The sequence below is a fragment of the Cajanus cajan genome, chromosome 7 (genome assembly GCF_000230855.2).
Source record: "Cajanus cajan strain Asha chromosome 7, NIPB_CcT2T_4, whole genome shotgun sequence".
Taxonomy (NCBI): Eukaryota; Viridiplantae; Streptophyta; class Magnoliopsida; order Fabales; family Fabaceae; genus Cajanus; species Cajanus cajan.
In genome coordinates, this window is record NC_138523.1 from 45,531,632 (window position 1) to 45,550,543 (window position 18,912).

At 29.3% G+C, this 18,912-nt stretch overlaps 2 protein-coding genes across 2 annotated transcripts; both read right to left on the bottom strand.

The window, feature by feature from the left end:
• Positions 1-601: 601 nt before the first annotated feature.
• On the bottom strand, positions 602-7,151 carry LOC109795476 (aspartic proteinase 36). Its single transcript, XM_020354995.3, has 10 exons — positions 6,672-7,151; positions 6,419-6,548; positions 6,057-6,304; positions 5,527-5,754; positions 3,828-3,990; positions 3,683-3,756; positions 3,245-3,335; positions 2,751-2,826; positions 2,181-2,252; positions 602-1,020 (listed from the first exon to the last, which is right to left on the bottom strand). The coding sequence occupies exons 1-10, from the start codon at positions 6,872-6,874 to the stop codon at positions 878-880; spliced, it is 1,428 nt and encodes a 475-aa protein (XP_020210584.1). The 5' UTR covers positions 6,875-7,151; the 3' UTR covers positions 602-877.
• Positions 7,152-12,781: 5,630 nt separating this feature from the next.
• Positions 12,782-17,691, bottom strand: LOC109812328 (AP2-like ethylene-responsive transcription factor BBM). The gene is made up of 9 exons (XM_020376273.3): positions 16,681-17,691; positions 16,149-16,569; positions 15,897-15,979; positions 15,698-15,706; positions 15,369-15,457; positions 14,797-14,870; positions 14,636-14,686; positions 14,160-14,236; positions 12,782-13,817 (listed from the first exon to the last, which is right to left on the bottom strand). Exons 1-9 carry the CDS (start codon positions 16,871-16,873, stop codon positions 13,150-13,152), a joined length of 1,665 nt encoding a protein of 554 aa, XP_020231862.1. The 5' UTR covers positions 16,874-17,691; the 3' UTR covers positions 12,782-13,149.
• Positions 17,692-18,912: the final 1,221 nt, after the last annotated feature.

An 18,912-nucleotide genomic window follows, 5' to 3' on the forward strand; every position in this document is an offset into this window, starting at 1 on the left:
TCAAGTGTTCAAGAACATAAATTTTAGGGGCTTTTTGGAATTTTAATATTTTGGGAGTGTAGAAAATAAATGGAAGGGTATGGAAAGTAAATGTCACTAAGTAGATATGTTGGCCCATGAATTCGAAGATTTATTACTTGAGCATGGCCTAGTCTTTCCGGGGCTTGAGAATGAGAAGTTTCATACCTTACAACTAACAAGACTCAAATAGGTGCAGAACATATAATCATAAATGTAATATTTGTTAGAAGCGGTTACCACAAATCATCATTATATTTAACCTAGAGATACCATTCATGTCATATCCCGTGAAAAACACTACCATAACCCATTAAGGAGGATATAAATTTAGGTACCACTCTGTAATTTTTACCCACTTGAGCTGGGGTTTTAATTTACTTTCAGAGCGTTTCCGGCGTAAAATATTACAGCATCCCATCCGACTGTAAACACTCACTTTCTCAATGACAACAAATTATGGCCATTCTAAAGATGCACTGTGCTGCTAATACATGTCTTTTACTTTTACGGGCTAATAAAGCTACAGTGTGCTAACGCATTAGTGAAACTCACATTTGTATGACATGACATTGCTGATGGCTACAAGAAAATTATATATTTTTTTACTAACTTTTGGATGAATATCGTCATTAAAAGTCAAGGCAATACATTCTTTAGGAAATCCATTTTAAAAAATAATACAAAAAAAATACTGAAAGAAAAAATCTTAAAAATATTTGCTCCTTGGTCAATTCTATCTACACTATAAATGACTGATTATACCATATCAAACACAATGCACACCTTATCATTCAAGGAATTATGTTACAACAAAATCAAATGAATGTCATCCCTATTATATCAAAACCAAGTTAATTTAATTGATTAGCATGGCAGTTAGTAACAAAAAGAAAGTTAATATTCTTCCGATAAAAAAGGTAGAAGCCCCAGAAATATTGTGTGCACTCACTGTATGTACTACTCCAGTTGTTTCATCCTTCACTTTAATGCTGGAAGAGCCTAAAACAAAAACAACACAATGCTAAGAAATTTATTCTAGCATGCATCAATATCAACATATTTTACCCTAAAAACCAATAGAAATTAACATGATTTATATTGATAAAATAACTATAACATATAAAAACTACTTTTTTCCAAACTCATAAATTAATTAGCATTTCTAATACGAAAATAGAAAATAGTCATTAAAAAAGATAAATTACACTATAACACTCCCCTCCACCTGATAAATGATTGAATTACACAACTCTCCTTTTTAATTTCAAAAAATTACAACATCCTAATGAGAGATTAATAAATGCTACACTTCAATATATTTTAATGTAAATTAGCTTCTTAGGAACAACTTTTCACTCGTTGGGCCTCTCGGCATCATCAACAACTACTATTGAACTTTTACACTATCAAATTTAGAATTTTAGAAGATGAAATAAAATTTGGGCTAAGCTTCAAAACCAATAATAAGGATGTTTGAACAATAAAATAAGTAACACAAAAAGTTGCATGGACAAAAAACAATACCCTAAGAGACTTGTTTATTATCCACCTTTAAGAGATCCATTTACAATAAAATAGAAGTGTATCACATTTTATTTTTTAGGAGAACAGTGTAGTTTTAAAAATTAGAAGGAAAGGCAATATAAATAAAGTATCTATCAAGGGAAAGAAGTGTAATTCATCTGAAAATAAACCTAAAAAAACATTTCAAGCAGGAGTAGGTTTGGCCCAAGAAAGATGAGATTGATTAAAATTAAAGAGCGCTAAAAGGAAACAAAGTTGTGACATGAACTCGAGACAACCTTGGATTTTACATTCCACATATTAATATAAACTTGAGGTTATACTACCCATTTTCCTTTATATCTATTCAATTAAGAAGATAGCACACATTTAGAAATGCAATTTTATTTTAGTTAATTTTAACTTTCTAATATGACCTTCATTACTTTGCTCTCTTGTTTATGATAAGTGTCTAAATATTCAACAATTAAACATAATTGGAAAGATAATAATAATAATATTGTTTTGAACTTTTAAAGACATAAATAGGAACGTTTTTTTTCTTTTCAAATGGACAAATAAAAAGGACGAATGTAGTACTAAACCATGCAACAAAGTAGGAAACAAAACATTATGAGAGGTTGCATGGCACTCACAATTGTAGTCGGTCCATCCAATGGCCATATTTTCAAGATCATACAAGACTAGTTTGTTTGATAGCACCAAATCTGCAGTTGAAAATAATTCAAATTTAATAAATGATATTGAGATCCAACACTAACAAGCAAAGAATTCCAAAATGAATAAAACTAGCTTCAGTCACACACACAGAGTCAACATAAAAGGTAAAGGTTCAAAAATAAGAATAAGAAGGCTCTTAATTCAACACAAATAGCTAAAAGGCTATAAGATGAACACTTATCAGTGTTAGAAATTATAGGCCTTGAGTAATGGAAGAAAGACAAGAGAAAGAGATAGACAACTAGAATAAACATATTATTGTTAGGATGTGATACTCATATCCTAACCTAATACTCCCATTTACACTAAACATCTTACTAGTACAAGGCGAAGCTCACTAACAATAAGACTTAATATCTAATGACCCTAGGATCTTAACAATCAGGACCAAACACAATTGGTTACTAATGGTACATATTATGTTCTATAAACTTGGACTAAGTCACTGGATTAATTTATAAGTGCCGTTTAATTCTAAATTGTACCTCCAAGAAGGGTCATGTCCTTTCCATTCTTCGTTTCTGCCACACTTTTCTGCCAGCCAATACACCAGATACCATCCTGGGGAACAATCAAAGACAAATTAACATTAAGAAACACCATAATTACATTGTTGTAATTAATTTATCAAAACTGAGGTGTTCAAATAAATTCAAAAGATGCATATTATATCAGTAGAATTGTACGGATGACAATTTAAACCATCATTATAGTTGACAACGAACAATAGATAAGAAGCTTTAATTTAAAATTAGACAAATTCCCTATAATTGTATTGGGCATTTAATAAGCATGTATTATAAAACACACAGACACTCAGTTACATTCAAGAGATGGAGAAATCAGTTCAGACAACAGGTTAACTAGAGATTAAAGCCCTGAAAAGAAAAACATATTTGTCATTTGAGTATTTAGCATCTACAAAGCTTGTCAAAGAAGAAGCTCGGTACATCTATAGCAAAACCAAGTTTGTACTCACTCTAAACTGGAACAAGTAGTCGTGAGGATAGACTGTCAGAGTAAGAGAATCCTCAAAATGAAGCTTGACAACTGGAAATCCGTGATCAACACTGCAAGATTACAATTATGAACAAAATAAGGGTTGCATATGCTAGACAATTGAAGTGCACCTATTGCCTTCGAGAACTGATGAAATTTAATTCTAGTGAAGTAAAATGCATTTACCAAAACATCATTTGAACAATTCATACCCAGTTTCTATTTTAAAAGAAAACCAATTTTTATCAGAATAATTACGTCCTTTATTTTATCCCAATTCCCATTCTTCCCCCCCCCCCCCCCCAGGAGTCAGAATATTGCATTACCAAATATTACCGAAGAGTGATAGATACTTATACCAATATAACAGAGAAATGTAAAATTTCAATGAAGAATGTCACAAAGATAAGCGTCATACTTTCCAGTATACTGAAAACAACTAAATTGTGGCTCAACAGTATATAATTTCAGTCCAGGCTGCCCGGCCAAAACCTATCATAAAGAACATTCATGAATACTCAAGTGGAAATAATGATTCAGTTAATCTTTATACATACACTTACCTTTGGAATCAGTTGGTCATAAACTATGTCAGGAAGATAAGCCAAGGTTGTTCCACTATCTATTACTGTCCCCTTCACATTTCCAGAATCAAATACATCTGAGGGAAGCTGTAGAATATCTGTATCAACCTCAATATTTTTCAAAACCACATTGTAGTGTGCCCTGTAATAGTCAAAAGATAACAGTTATGGCATTATTGTCAAACTCAAGATCTGAATATCAAATACATTATAACTTTGCAAGTATCAGAAAAAATATTTCATAAAAAAATTTCACAACTTAAACCAGAGACCTCAAATATGAACAGAAAGAGGTCTAGACGTCTAGTCGTTCAACAGGAGTCTATGACCCAGCCTCCATCAGGCTAGACCAAGCTTTTTTACAAAAAAATAAAAATAAGGCCAAGACTTTTATAAGTTAAAAAGGTCAGATTTTAAGCCAATTAAAAAACATTTTAGGCCTATATGATGAACTATTTAAGTGAACAAAATATTAATTTTTGTTAGTATAATTATTATATTAAATTTTTATAATGTATTAAAATTGTATTTATTTACCTTCAGAAATATTAAGCATGTTAACATACATAAAGAGTCAAGCCTATAAACTTATTGAAGGATAAATTTATGTCATATTTAGAGACCTGATTGTAAAATAGACTTTTAAATAGCTTATCGTAAAAGTCATACTAGACATTAAAAATAAGTTTATATCATATAAACAAGATAGACTTGACCCTTATAATGTCTAGCCAACCTATTTCTACCTGACTCAAGCCTTGAGAAGTAGTAGTTTTAATTTTCATAGTTTATAGTTTGTTTTACATAGTTTTTTTTTTCATAGACGATTAGTTGATTGTCTTATTTAGGGTTACATCATACAGGCTAACAAGCCAAGTAAAACTTTAAATAAAAAAAAAAAAAGTTAATGATAGATAACAGACCAAACTTATGCCTTGGAATTTTTAAGTAGGTCAAACCTATTTAAACAGAGCATTCTTTGTCCTAGCCTATTTCCACCCTAAGCCTATGAATTTAAAAACTGAAGCCAGCCTTTAGGCAACAAAAACAGAAAGGACACCTTCATTATGTGACCTAATCAATCATACATATAACTACTAGGTAGAGAGACAAGGATGGAATTTCATACATGCCAAATTTATTTTTATTTTTACAATATTTAAATTAAAATAATCCCAAACAAGATCCAAAAAGTGGCAAAAAAGAGAAGAAAATTGAAAAGGTCTAGCTCAACACACCTGCACAAATGACATTGACATAAAGCAATAAATATGATGGTAAATTGGTAATATACAAATGAAAAACTATTCCCCTCTTATATCAAGCTTTTACAAAATTGTCTTTAAAATAATATCTTTGTTACTTCATTTTCTGAATCTTGAGTAGTAAAATAATTATTTTACGTTAAATGTTTGAATGTAATACACTTGTCCAAATGGAGAAAATAAACCATGCAGATCCAGTACACTAGTTAATTTTCTATCTTTAAGTACTGTTCCCTACTTCAATTGCAGAACAATCCATCCAACTAAAAATCTAGTGAACATGATATGAGATAATATAAAAGATATTTCTTTACTATTAGTTTCAGTATTGCATGACAACCAAATTTACCCTTGGATTTATATGATCACCAATATCACACTATGGGAATGAATGACTGAGTTACAGCACATACATTTTTGGTACCAATGGAGTTGTGCTGACTTTTGGTTCCACCACTTCCCCTATGGCAAATATTCCACCACCACGAATATTGTCAAGGCAGTGTGAAAATATTTTTTTCACCTTTCCAGATGCAGCAAGCTGTGAAAGCACCGAAGAATTTGCTTGTCCAAAACCAATTATTCCATCAAGGGCTTCTTCACTAGATGAAGCCAATGTGCCAGATTGTACTGCACCGCACCTGTCAGCAGGAGAATAACCAGAGACATATTAACAGGGAAAAAGTTGAAATATTAACATGTTTCTTTAACTCTTTATCAACCTGGGAACCTAAATATTTCCAAATAAAAATAACACACTGAAAATTCCCACTTGAATGGAAAGCATTCTCATAACCAAAAATAGTTGACTCAAAAGAATACTACTCCAATTCAACAACATTAACATCAGACATGATCGTCCTAAAACTATCACAACAAGTCAACAATAAATGATGTGCGAACTGTAAATCATTAGTAATAGTAATCATTTTCAGATTCTCACCCAAAAATGATGCTGCTATTTTGTGTTGCAGTACGAAGATTGCCATTGACACGGTTATAAGTAAGATAATCCTTTACATAGTATCCAGTAGTTGCACTTCCATCTCCATAAGTTATGCTGTAGGGGCACGGAATTTCAGACTTGCAACCAGGAATCGGACCATCATACGTGGCAGAGCAAAAATCTTGGTCACAAGAAATCAAGTCTGAAGTTTCGGAGCCCTTCGGGTCATAGAGAGTCAACTCTATCTGTTACAATAACATCCAAAATAGGCAAATTCAACAAGGTTTCAAGTCAATGATTCAGAAGTCAAATTGAACATGCGAAGTATTATAATTATAATAATAAAACAATATACATACACCAAGATCACTTTTCCTGGGACATTTCGAGCACTCAACACAATTCACCCATAGAATGTCACTCCCTGTATCAACTTGCACATAATAATCCTTCGGAGGAGAGCCAAGCCCGAGTTTCGTAAAATACAAACTATACCAAATAAACAACAACATAACAACAAAGATAATCATTGTTTACTCCTTCGTAATCATAATTCATATTTCAAAATAATAATAATAATAATTAATTTACAAAAAAGCAAAAAACACGAACCCTGTTTCAGTAGGGATACCATTGCCGCCGAGGTTGAGATCCACGGCGGAGAGAATTCTACCTCGGCGGCGAGCATCGTGAGCTCTGATAGCGCTTAAACTCCTTCTCCGACGCTCCACCGGGAACACTAAATTCCCGTTCGCGACCAAACCAATTTCCGCAACTAGAATCGCCACCAGCATCGCTAAACCTCTTGGATCCATTAATTGAAGTGAAAGAAAGAATAAACGTAATGATAATAATTATACAAGAAAAATTGAGAGGGAAACAGATCCAGCGCAACTCAAAGTCGATTCGATTCAACAGCGGTGTCGAATTTCATTTTTGGATAAAGGTTCATTGGCGTTGCCGTGTTCAACCCGTGTATAAAAAAAGGTTATTACGGCAATGGAGAGAGTGCGGAAACGAACCAAAGAACGACCAAAACAGACTAACAGTAACTAGAGGGAATTAGTACTTCGCTATTTCAACGCAAAACGACGCGTCGTTTTTCTCCTCTCTTAAGGCATGGACTTGTTTTGAGTTGACATGTTTCTTTCATGCCACTTCATTTGTTTTCAAAATTATATGAACCGTTTATGAAAAGTAACAAAAATATTTTTTTTTTTATATTTAAGTGTGTCACGAACTATCCATCGTTTTCTTATCTTTTTCGGCTTTTAGAGGAGAGGGAAGCTTATTTTATGCCAACATGAAAACCGAAAAGTTATGTGCCAAGATGATTGAAAAACACTTATCATTTTTCGGTTCACGTTGTTATATGGCCAGATAATGATAACATTTTTTTTACTAAAAGTATATTATATGCTTTTTTCTTCTTTTAAGGGTTGATTGCAGGGTCGTTTTTAAAATATTTTACGTAATTTGGGCTGTTGTGAAATTATTTACACTTTTAGGGTTATTTATAAGAGTGTCGTAGTGACACCAGTAACACTTGTAATTTTTTTTTTTTACAAGTCATGAACGTTATATTACTAAAGTCGCTGTAACCGATAGCGCTTCAAATAAAGTCGTAATAGCTTATAGCGACACAAACGACTTCAAATAAAGTCGCTATAACTTATAGCGACACAATTTAATTTAATTTTATTAAAAACCTTTTTTGAAAACTGATAAAATAAATGTGGAAGAAAATAGATGATGATAAGTAAACGACAGGATAAATATAAAAGATAAAAATAAGTGAACGAAAAAAAGTGTAAAAAAACGAGAGAAAAAAAGAAGGATAAAGAAAAAATATTTAATAAAATTGATAAAATAATTGTTGAAAAAAAATTAAAAAAATGAGGTCACTATGGGCCATAGCGTCACATTGTCGTTATGGGTCATAGCACCTCTGTTGTGCATTAAAAAAATATATAAAATAAAAAATTATGTGAAGGAAAACTTTGTATAAATAACGGAAATAATAAAAGAAGTAAAATAAATAAATATTATTAAAAAAATGATAATTTAAATATTAAAAATTAAAAATTAAAAAAAAACAACGTCATTATGAAAAACAAAAATATAATTAATTAAAATATTGTGTGTTTTTTTTATATTTCTTTATTTTAATTAATTAAAATAAATCTGGAAAACAAAAAAATATTAAAACTATAAAATATATTATTAAAAATAAATTATAAAATAATTGTGAAAAACTTAAAATTTTAAATTAAATGAAAATTATGTCGCTAGGGCCCATAGCGACACCAAGTCGCTATGACCCATAGCGACATTCTTTTTTTTTAACTTCTTTTTTGGTCAGTTTTTCTTTTAAATTAATATATAAAAAATTTGAAAAATTTTATAAAAAAATTAGTTAAAAGTACAAAAATAAATAATTTAATCTTTAATTTACCATATTTAATTAAAATAAAAAAATAACAGCGCAAATAAATTTTTTTAATTTAATTTATAAAAAAAATGTGAAAAATAAAAAATAAAATACTAAACAAGGTCGCTATGGCCCATAGCGACATTGTGTGGCTATGAGTCCTAACACCTTTAAATAATATATATTTTTAATAATAAAATATATATTTATCATATTTTTAAAATGGAGATGAAGCCCATAGTGACTTTACAAAAATCGCTACAGCCTGTAGCGATTTCTATTGGCTAAATTTAAGTCGTTTGCGATTAAAATAAAAAATTACATGTAGTACTGGTGTCGCTATGGGCCATAATGACACTGTAGTAAACTGTCCCAAAATTGTAAATAGTTTAAAAACAACCCCATTTACATAAATAATTTTATAAATTACCCCAAATTGATCAATGAGCCTCTTTTAAGTTGTCGGAAAACGACTCTATTTACCTTACGTGTAACTGTTTGTATGCTAAAATGCATCAAAGTACAAGTGATTCAATCATGCCATATAAAGTTTTATTTATTTATTTAGATTCAATTGATAGCAATTAAATTGATGGATTTATGGCATATTTAGATCATACATATTGGTTGTGTATTCGCACTTTTCATCTTAAACTCTTAATAGTTGGTTTATTTTTATCTGCGGATTCGGGCTTCATTTTGTCAACTTGGACATATTTAGTCCTTTAGTTACTTGCCTAACATACCTAAATCCGTGCAGACATTTAGGATTATATATAAGTTGTCATTTAATGTGCCAAATTTTTGAAAGAATCTTCTTTTGCTTTTGTTGTTGTTGATACTGCGTGTATATATATTTCATAAAATAATATTATATTTAAGTTAGGTTAGGTTGGATTATATACTCATATTAATTCATTACTTTATACAATTATAATTAGTTCAATCAGAATATGTCCAACCCAATAACATAATCTAAGCCACTAAAACGCAATTTAGTTGAATTGAATTGATCAAGTTTGTGAGTCAATCTCGATTTATTTATGGTTTTAGTTTTATCTATCAACTAATTATTTATTCATTTTTACAAAAATTAGATATTAAATAAGATTTATTTAATCTAAATTTATATTTATTAACACTTGTTCAATTAATGTATATTAATCTTTAAAAATTAAAGATTTAAGATGAATAAGTAATAATAATAATAATAAAGTGTCACAAAGACAGGTCAAAGTCAATAAAAATTTTAAATCCAAATATTTTTTTCACAGGTATGAGTGTATTTGGAAATCATTTGAGTTCAATTCAACTATGGTTAAAAAAACACTACACTCACAAATTTTTACTTTTCCTACATTAAAATGTGTATTTTTTTTTTAAATGTGATCTCAAATTTGTATTAAACACACACTAATTATATGACATTGCATATAAATAGTTTAATATTCTATATTTTAAAATTTTGAGACTTTTAATGTTCTATATAGACTACAAATAATTACATATTTAAAAGTGACATCAATATTTCACTTAACTACTTAAATTAGTTTTAATAACAACTATATTTTTAAAATTTTTAATACAAAACTAAAAATTAAAGGAAAAACCACGAAATTTTGAAATGGATGGAGTATTAGGAACCAAAGAAAACAACACAAAGACTTGGTTATTAAGTTACTTAGAGTGTAGTAATTTGGTTTGAATAATGTAGAGACAAAGCATGGGATGAAAAAGTAGAGAAAGGATTGCGACATTGGTAAAGCAACTTTACTTTAAGAATGCTCACTTTCCTTGTGAAGGGAGAGCCCGTGCATGGATAAGTGGGCAGAGGGAGATAATTGGTCACTAATGTTGATTATTGATTACTTAATTAATCGTTATTCTTTCCGAGGAGGCACTGGTGCTCCGCTGATTTCTCCCATACAATCCCACTTCCACTCGAGTTTTTTCAAGTTTCGATATTGGGGTATCTTAATTACTCTCACACTTCATTATCATTCATAAGCATCACAAATGAATCCCGTCTTTATTTGTTTGAGTTCATCCTAACTTCGACAGTATCATACTCTAAATAGTATTTGTTTGAATTTGTCCTAACTTTTACCTGTTTGTATCTTACTCTAAACTGTAAATTCACTTCATTATCTTATTCTCATTTTTGTTTACGTTTCCCAACCTGCTAGTAATATAATTAAAAAATAACTTTTATATATAATACAATATAAATTTAGAGACATTTCGATTAAAATGAGAGTTTATAATTAATTTTTTTTCCACCATTTGAATTTTTTACTTTTTCTTTTCTTTTCATCCTTTATCATAAACCAAAATTGGGAGGCCAGAAAACTCAAACTCCAGAAGATACGGAATGAATATCTAAATTGTAGTCCTAGAAGAGATAGGGTGGAAAACATAAAACTCCTCCCACCTCACCATGCTATCATGCCTACCCATTTCTTCTAAAATATTATAATTTATTTTAAAAAATTAAATAAGTAATTTCAATATTGTTAATGAGTAATTGGTTTCATCCTTTATATATATATATATATATATATATATATATATATATATATATATATATATATATATATATAATAATGATAGATTTATTTACACTAAAAGTAAGTTTACATAGATTTATTTCACTCAATAATTCATATTTTATATTAAATTTTAATTATTCAACTGTTGAATTAAAAGTTTTTAATGTATAAATCAATCATGTAAATTTTTTTTTAAATAAAAATTATTTAATACTTTATTTTATTAATTCAAATCAATGTATAAAATACTTTTATGATTATCCATCAATTTAAATTAATGAAACGAAATATCAAATAATTTTCAAATTTCTTAAAAAATTTACAGACTTTATTTATACATTAAAAACTTTTAATTTAACGATTGGATTGTTAAAATATGAGTTAATGAGTGAATTAAATTTAAGTAGGATTACTTTTAAAGTAAGTAATAAGTAAATCTATCATTTATATATATATATATATATATATATATATATATATATATATTATGTATACATATATAAATTGAAAAGGTAGACTATATGAAAAAATGTTGGCCAATGTCTCAATTTTGGTCCCGTAGATTTGTGAATGCGTCCTTCAATAATTTTTATTACAAATTTAATCATCATAATTTTCAAAATTAAATAATGGAAGTCCATCTTAGTATGTCACCCCAAAAATAAATTAAAAAAATACTAACATGTTTTTGAATGATTTAATCACGTAGTTAGTTAGACATGTAAGAAATTTGTAGTATTAAAAAAAATTAAAAATTGTTTTAAAAGATTATAAAATTCAATTGAAATAAAAAAAAATGTAATGTATGTGTAATAAAAAATAATGTTATTCTTTATGTGAAAGTTAATATGACTAAGTAATCTAAACAATGTAATTTATGAGTATATTGATAATTTTTGTTTAATTTTTTATGACATTAATGAGTAAATTAATATTTTTTAATTTTAAAAATTAGATGAACTAAATTTGCAATAAAAAAATTTTGAAGACTAAAATTCTATACTTATAAAAATATTAAAAGAAAAAAAATGAATTTAAACCAAAGTTTTTATTAAAGGTTATATACCTACACATTTTTCTGTGTAATTTTATTATAGCTTTCAATGAATTTTTTTTTATATTGATTATTAATTTATCTAATGTTCTAAGACTATTATGGTTAGCAAGATTCAAATTATTATTTATGATATATTTTTTGATTTTTATACTATCCCAAAAGTTCTATCAAAGATGATTTTTATTTTACTTAATGATAGTAAAATTGATTATACAATTCAGTATTCATTACAATCAAATAAATTAAAGATGTGTTGAACACATAAATTATTACATATTTACTTAAGCAGTGCTTATTAGAATTAAAAATGTTTCATTTGTAATTAAAAGTTAAAACACATTTTAAATAATGAGATTCTTAAACACAATTGTTTTGTTTTGAGAACAATAATAAATTAAATATTATTGGTTAATGATTATTATTTAACATTTTTATATATAAAAAAATATTTATAGTCAATTATAATTATAAAAAAAAAAGTTATTCTCATTTGTTAACAAAATAACATTTTCAGCAACTTTATTATATACTTCAAAAATATTTTAATAAAAATATTTTTCATTATACTAGTTTCTCAAAAATGTGCAAACATTTTAAAATCAATTCTCATTATATATTTTATGAAATGAAAACTGCATACTTAATTTGAATCTTCATATTCCAAAATTCTAAGCGTAGCGTTCATAAAACTTCCCAACGATATATGTGTCCAAATTATCAGTTAATCCTAAACTTCATAGGCGATTATCAGCTCTAAGACTACAGTAGCAAGGCAAGACTAAGAATAAGAAAAATGGACTAACGCGTTAGAAATGAATAAGATCGATCATGAAAACTCAAATATTGGAAGATAATAAATGTATATATTAATTTTTTTGATCCATAAATCATTTAAACAGGCCAATATATGTGTATCGATCATCTTAAAACTATTTCATGAACTTCAATATACCCTTCTTTCTAATTCCCAACTATTCATGCAAACGAGAACGTTGAAACTCTGAGGCAACGAGCCAAATTGCAAGCATCATATGCACTACCTACTTCACTGCATCACCAAATGTTTGCTGCGAAAGATGACACAAAGTTCCTTTCATGATAAGGATCAGTAGGGTTGAACATATTTTCGTATTCAAGCATCTTCCCATCATTATCCGCAAAACCATTATTTTGATTAACAACATCATTTGCTATGAACGAAGTGGCCATGGTCATGGGAACATCGTTACCATCCCCACCACCATAAATGAAAGAGTTAGATCCTGCAGAGCTATTATGATTATTATTATTGCCAATGGAAGCAGAATCAATGCTTATGACACTGGCCTGAAGAAAACTGTGTGCATTCCCTAGTTGGAGTTGATGAAAATCCTGAAATGTTTGAGGAACATCAGAAAGTTGTTCTTGCTTGTACCAAAACTTGGGACCATAAGAGTAATTTAAGTGGCTATAAGGCTGAGGTTGATGGAATGCAAGAGGATGAGGAGAAGCTTCAAAATTATAGGTGTTAGGATGCACGTGAGGGGTTTGAGGATCCATGATGGTGAGATTGACCTGTTCAGCATCCTTCAAACGTTTGGCAGAACCACCAATTGGCAAAGTGCTACTTTCAAGTATGCTCCTAACGTCGTATCTGTTCATTTCGAAGTTTGTAACTGCCTTCAGTCCTCGGAATTTGATGGCTGCAATGTCATAAGCCTCTGCTGCCTCTTCTTGAGTGCCTGCAAAATTAATTTAATTTTATTGTATACCACTGTTGGTTCATTAATTCTTCAGGAAACATACATGCATGCATGCAGCAGTGCAAATTAATTATAAATGCATGAATCATATGTTACCGCGATAACCGATCATTCTTGATTAAATTGAACTTTTTACCTTCAATATTCATTGCTACAACATTATAATCTAGGTATGACTAAAATAATTAATCCCAACCAAGCAAATTTTATTTGATACAAACTGTAGTTGATATTGAAATAAAATACCAAGGCCCATATAGAAGTGTAATATAGTATAATAAATACTCATATGCATGCTTCAAGAAAACTAATCACACTTACTGAAAGTTCCCAAGTAGAGATCTTTGTTGCCTGCCACTCTTCCAATCCTAGCTTGCCATCTTCCGTGTTGGTGATGTCTAGAATCATATCATTAAAATAAAAAGAAAATCTATAATATTTATTTATCACCAATATTAATTAGTTAAAGCCTTCGCATGTCAATTCCAAATCTACCACATAAGTAACTCTTACCAAAAACAACACGGGTGCATATAATATATGTGCATAATTTAAATGTTGTATACAAGACTAAGATACAATGCGCATAACGATCGACAAACAAAAAACACTAAATGAAGCATCATCGCATAAAATAAAATTAAGCGCAATAAAAAAAATCAAAGATATACAACATTTTTAGTAGTTATTTTAGAAATAAACAGAAGGACTAATTTTATTTTAATTTTTTTACCTTCATATTACTAAGATCACAAGTGAAACTCTAAATAAACTACAAATGGTAAGTCAAATTGTACCTCGTTACTCCTCGATAAATAGATGCACCGCGAGAAAAACCACTGCTCTTCCTGCCTCAACATAATTTATGTTTATACATGTATTAATACACATACATATCCATCTTTACTAAGCTTATTATGTGTAAATTAATTAGCTAGTAATAGAATTTGTAAAATACCTTCTCAGTGATGCGACGTATTCTTGCCTTGTCATGTTCTTCATTTCTTCCAGTTCTTTTTCATAGTGGCTAATCTGAAATTAATATGATTGTTAATTAACGAAGATACAACGTATCCAATGTTAAAAGCGCAATCACATGCATAGTTTGCATTACAAGACAAATTATCTAAACTAGCCTCTTGGTGAACAAACACGACCCATGAAATAAGGAAACCTTTTGGTAGCACAAGGATATATAAAACATATATACAATGAGATTAAAATGGGTACTTGAATTTTAGGTTGAGATCTTCAATGTCCATAAGCAACAATAATTAAAATTTTAATGAATTAAATTGCATGAAACCCCAAGCAAATAAATATTAACAAATTATAAATTTTTAACAATTTACTACTATTTTGTAATCAACATATACACAACGTGCCCTGCAATAGACTATTTTTATGCGAAGGCTTCCCTATTCAGCATTGTTGCTTGTTTTGTCTAATTCCAAACATTTGGATTTAGGTAATGATGCATTAGAAATAACAAACTTTTAGAGGGAGAGAGAGAGAGAACGTGGAATTTACCGGAAAATTTGTTGCTGTTGCCGTTCCCCAGTATTTCAGTGCCGCCAAATCATATGTTCTAGCTGCCTTTTCTTCTTTATCATAACCTCCTGCAAAAATAAACAAATGTTAGGCTTTCATATAAAAATTAATAACACCGAAAATAGAAGTTGACATCAAATTTTCTCATTTACTTGATGTTCCATTCCCTGTATAAATTTTATTTTGTATGAAAAAAGTTGACCATATATCAAAAACAAATAATATATAAGTCTATCTTTGTGGATATCAAAACAATAAAGAACAATACTAATCAATTAATAAAACGGAATGTAACCTTGTTTACTTACCCAGGTAAACTGCAGAAACATGAATGTTGACATTGGCGATACCCCATTGAAGAGAGACCATGGAAAAATAAACACAAGTTAGTACTGACTAATAAATTTTAGAAATTAAAAAAAAAAATACTATAATATATAGAGAAAACCAGAGAAAAAGACCTATCTTATATATCAACTTAGCAGAAAATAATTAATTTAATCGCACCTTGCTTTCCTTTTCGAGTTTGCCCCTCTCTTCTACAACTATTATCCCACAGGTGAGCCTCATATCTACCCGTCCATCTATGCCTTCAAAATCAATAAACCCTAAACTCGTCATTTCATATCACATAAACAAAATAATGACAACAAAATTGATAAATAAAAAAAAAGCACTTCCAGCATCTAATTAAAGTAGAAATATTAGCAATTGCTTATGCATAAACATGTTTAGAAACTAAACAATTGAAAATCAAACCTTGTCACACCACGGTATATGGAAGTCCTTTGTCCAAGTCCAACTGTGTCAGGGGATTTTCTAGCCACAGTACTAAGATTAACAACTTCGCTTTGGTTATTGTAAAGTGCTGTCGTCGAAGGTTGTTGCTTACTCTCTCCATCCACGCTCGCTGTTAGAAGGGGCAATGCTACTGTGCCTGACTGTGACACTGTAGTGCTCATGGAAAGCGACGTGTTCGCAGCATCAGACTGTGACGCTTGGTTCTTCAGCCATGTCTTTATCATAGACAACCCTATAGAGTTGGTGCTTTTTGGACTACCGCCACCGCCGGTTGCCGGTTTCTCCGAGAGAAAGTTTTCGAGTTTCGGCTGTGGTTTGTTGTTATACATGTCTTCGTTACTACCGCTGCAAGAAGTTCCCAAACCCTTGGTGCACCAATCTATGCAAAAAAATAATAATAATAATAATAATTTATCCATTTGATTTAGTGAGATTAACAGCAACAATAATTTTATTAAGCATATATGATTTTGTGAAAATGAAATGGAACCTATAGGAGTTATATGATGAGTATTGTTTCGGTTGAGTGATTCTACTAAGCCGAATGAAGTGAGATCAAAGCACTCGCTAGAAACATCAGTGGCTGAGATTTCGTGCGTGTTGAAGCCGATGAGAGGGTTCTCCGTTTGAGAGTGGTCTTCGTTTTGTTCTTGAGGGTAGAGGAAGAAATCCAACCAGTTCATTGATGATGATGATGATGATAGCTATGATCGATATGACTCTTATGGTGAAAGAAATCACTAAGTCTTCAAGTTAATATGTGAACACAAAGTAGCCCATGCATGAAGTAAAAGTGAGGCTAGCTAGTGGGAGAAGGATATGGATTATACCATAAGAGTTACTATATATATGTGTGTGAAGGGAGAAAGAAGAAAGGTCAAATTTCTTAAGAGAACCGAATTTGAAAATCGTTTCCTTGTAGGGTTGTGTATAGAAGGGAAAGCATTTAAAGTGCACAAACTTTTATATTTTCTCTTTCTTCTTGGCGACATGCACCTATATAAATTAAACATTAATTTAATGGGACGTGTTCTATGGTACTTTGGGATCTTTGAATCGAGAGTCGCTTCAAGATTTGAGAAGGTCGATTGGCCCTTAACAACGTTCTTTGTGAAAAGAAAAATTAATGTTGCGGTCTAAATATCTATGATCATACCCCAAATACATAAAATTAAGGCTGTCTTACTTTTCAAAAAAAAAAAATATGGATGGCTCTCTTAATAGTAACACCAAATCTATCTTTGTGTATATGTTGCTCCATTGTTTCTCTTAATAGATTCTTGAGAAAAGCAAGAAACATTGATGTTTATCCACTATGCCACATTTTTCAAAGCTACTCGACTCCGATTTTAAATATAAGTAAAAAAGAAATAATTCACACTAAATAAGAGTATCAATTAACATCATTGAATTTTACCAATTTTATTAAAAATACAAATATTTTTTAAAATTACTCTTCCTTGAAACATGAAAATAAAAATAAAAATGAATCATTGAAATATAAACATGTTTATTTCGTATTTGCACTTTTTTCTATAAACTATATGATAAAGTATTTTTTTATACTTTTATATGAATGTTATGTCGTATGAAGAATAATTTTTCTAGTATATTTTGTAATAAAAAAAATCAAAATTAAATTTTCGTGCACTTGACAATTAAAATTATTACAAATAATTTACAAAAATATCTATAAAAGACCAATAAATAGTTTATTTAAATGGTATTAAGTTTGAACCTCTTAAACAAAATTTGAAATTTAAGTCTTATAAATGAAATAATACAATTAAAGGAAAAAAAAACTACATTAAAGATAGTCAGTCATGTTTTCCAATGAAAATTAGTCATAAATATATGTTTTGTACTAATAACATGATATAAAAAAATATTTATAAAGATAAAAAAATTAATATGAAAAAAAAATATCTTACCTTTTGCACGTATAATCGCTACTACTACAGGGGTAAATATTAAAACTAATATCAATAAATATAAAGTAGTGCATATTTATCGGGTATTAATAGTATTAAAAATAACGTTAATAATATATATTGCTACTAATAAGTTATTTAATATATGCTAATAATATTCAAATTGAAATGAAAGACCGAAATCGTATATGAACTAAAAGTGTATTTCAATTATGTTAGTATGCTTATGGGACAACACCTCAATGTTATCAATTTGTCATTGTACTATGTCACATCAATCAGCGAAGGATAAAATAGTACAATTGTAATAACTAGTAAAATAAATATGTCTAAAATAAAATATACATGTAAGCCTTAACATATTTATTCAAAAGTACACCGAATATGGAGAATGAAAAATTAATTAAAATTATTTATCAAAACATTCCTTGCACCAACATGATATAGTATGATTAGTAGATAATAATACATTTAAAGCATGTGATAGGATATTCAACTAATTAACATATTTATTGCCAGGGAAACATATATTAAGATCTTTAAATAAATATTAAATTTGAGTATTAGTCCCTCACTCTCGATTATACATCGGTTAAAACAAAAAAAAAAACAACAAAAACCTGGTCCTTGCCTTATTTTGCAAAATCATTTGTATACAACCCAATTCTGAAAATTGAAGAGAACCCTAACTCGTTCGCGTGTTAAATAGACTGGAACAAGTAAGTATACGTGTTAAATAAAATGGAAAAGAATAATTAATCATCTTAAATTTTTTTATATAAAAAATATCA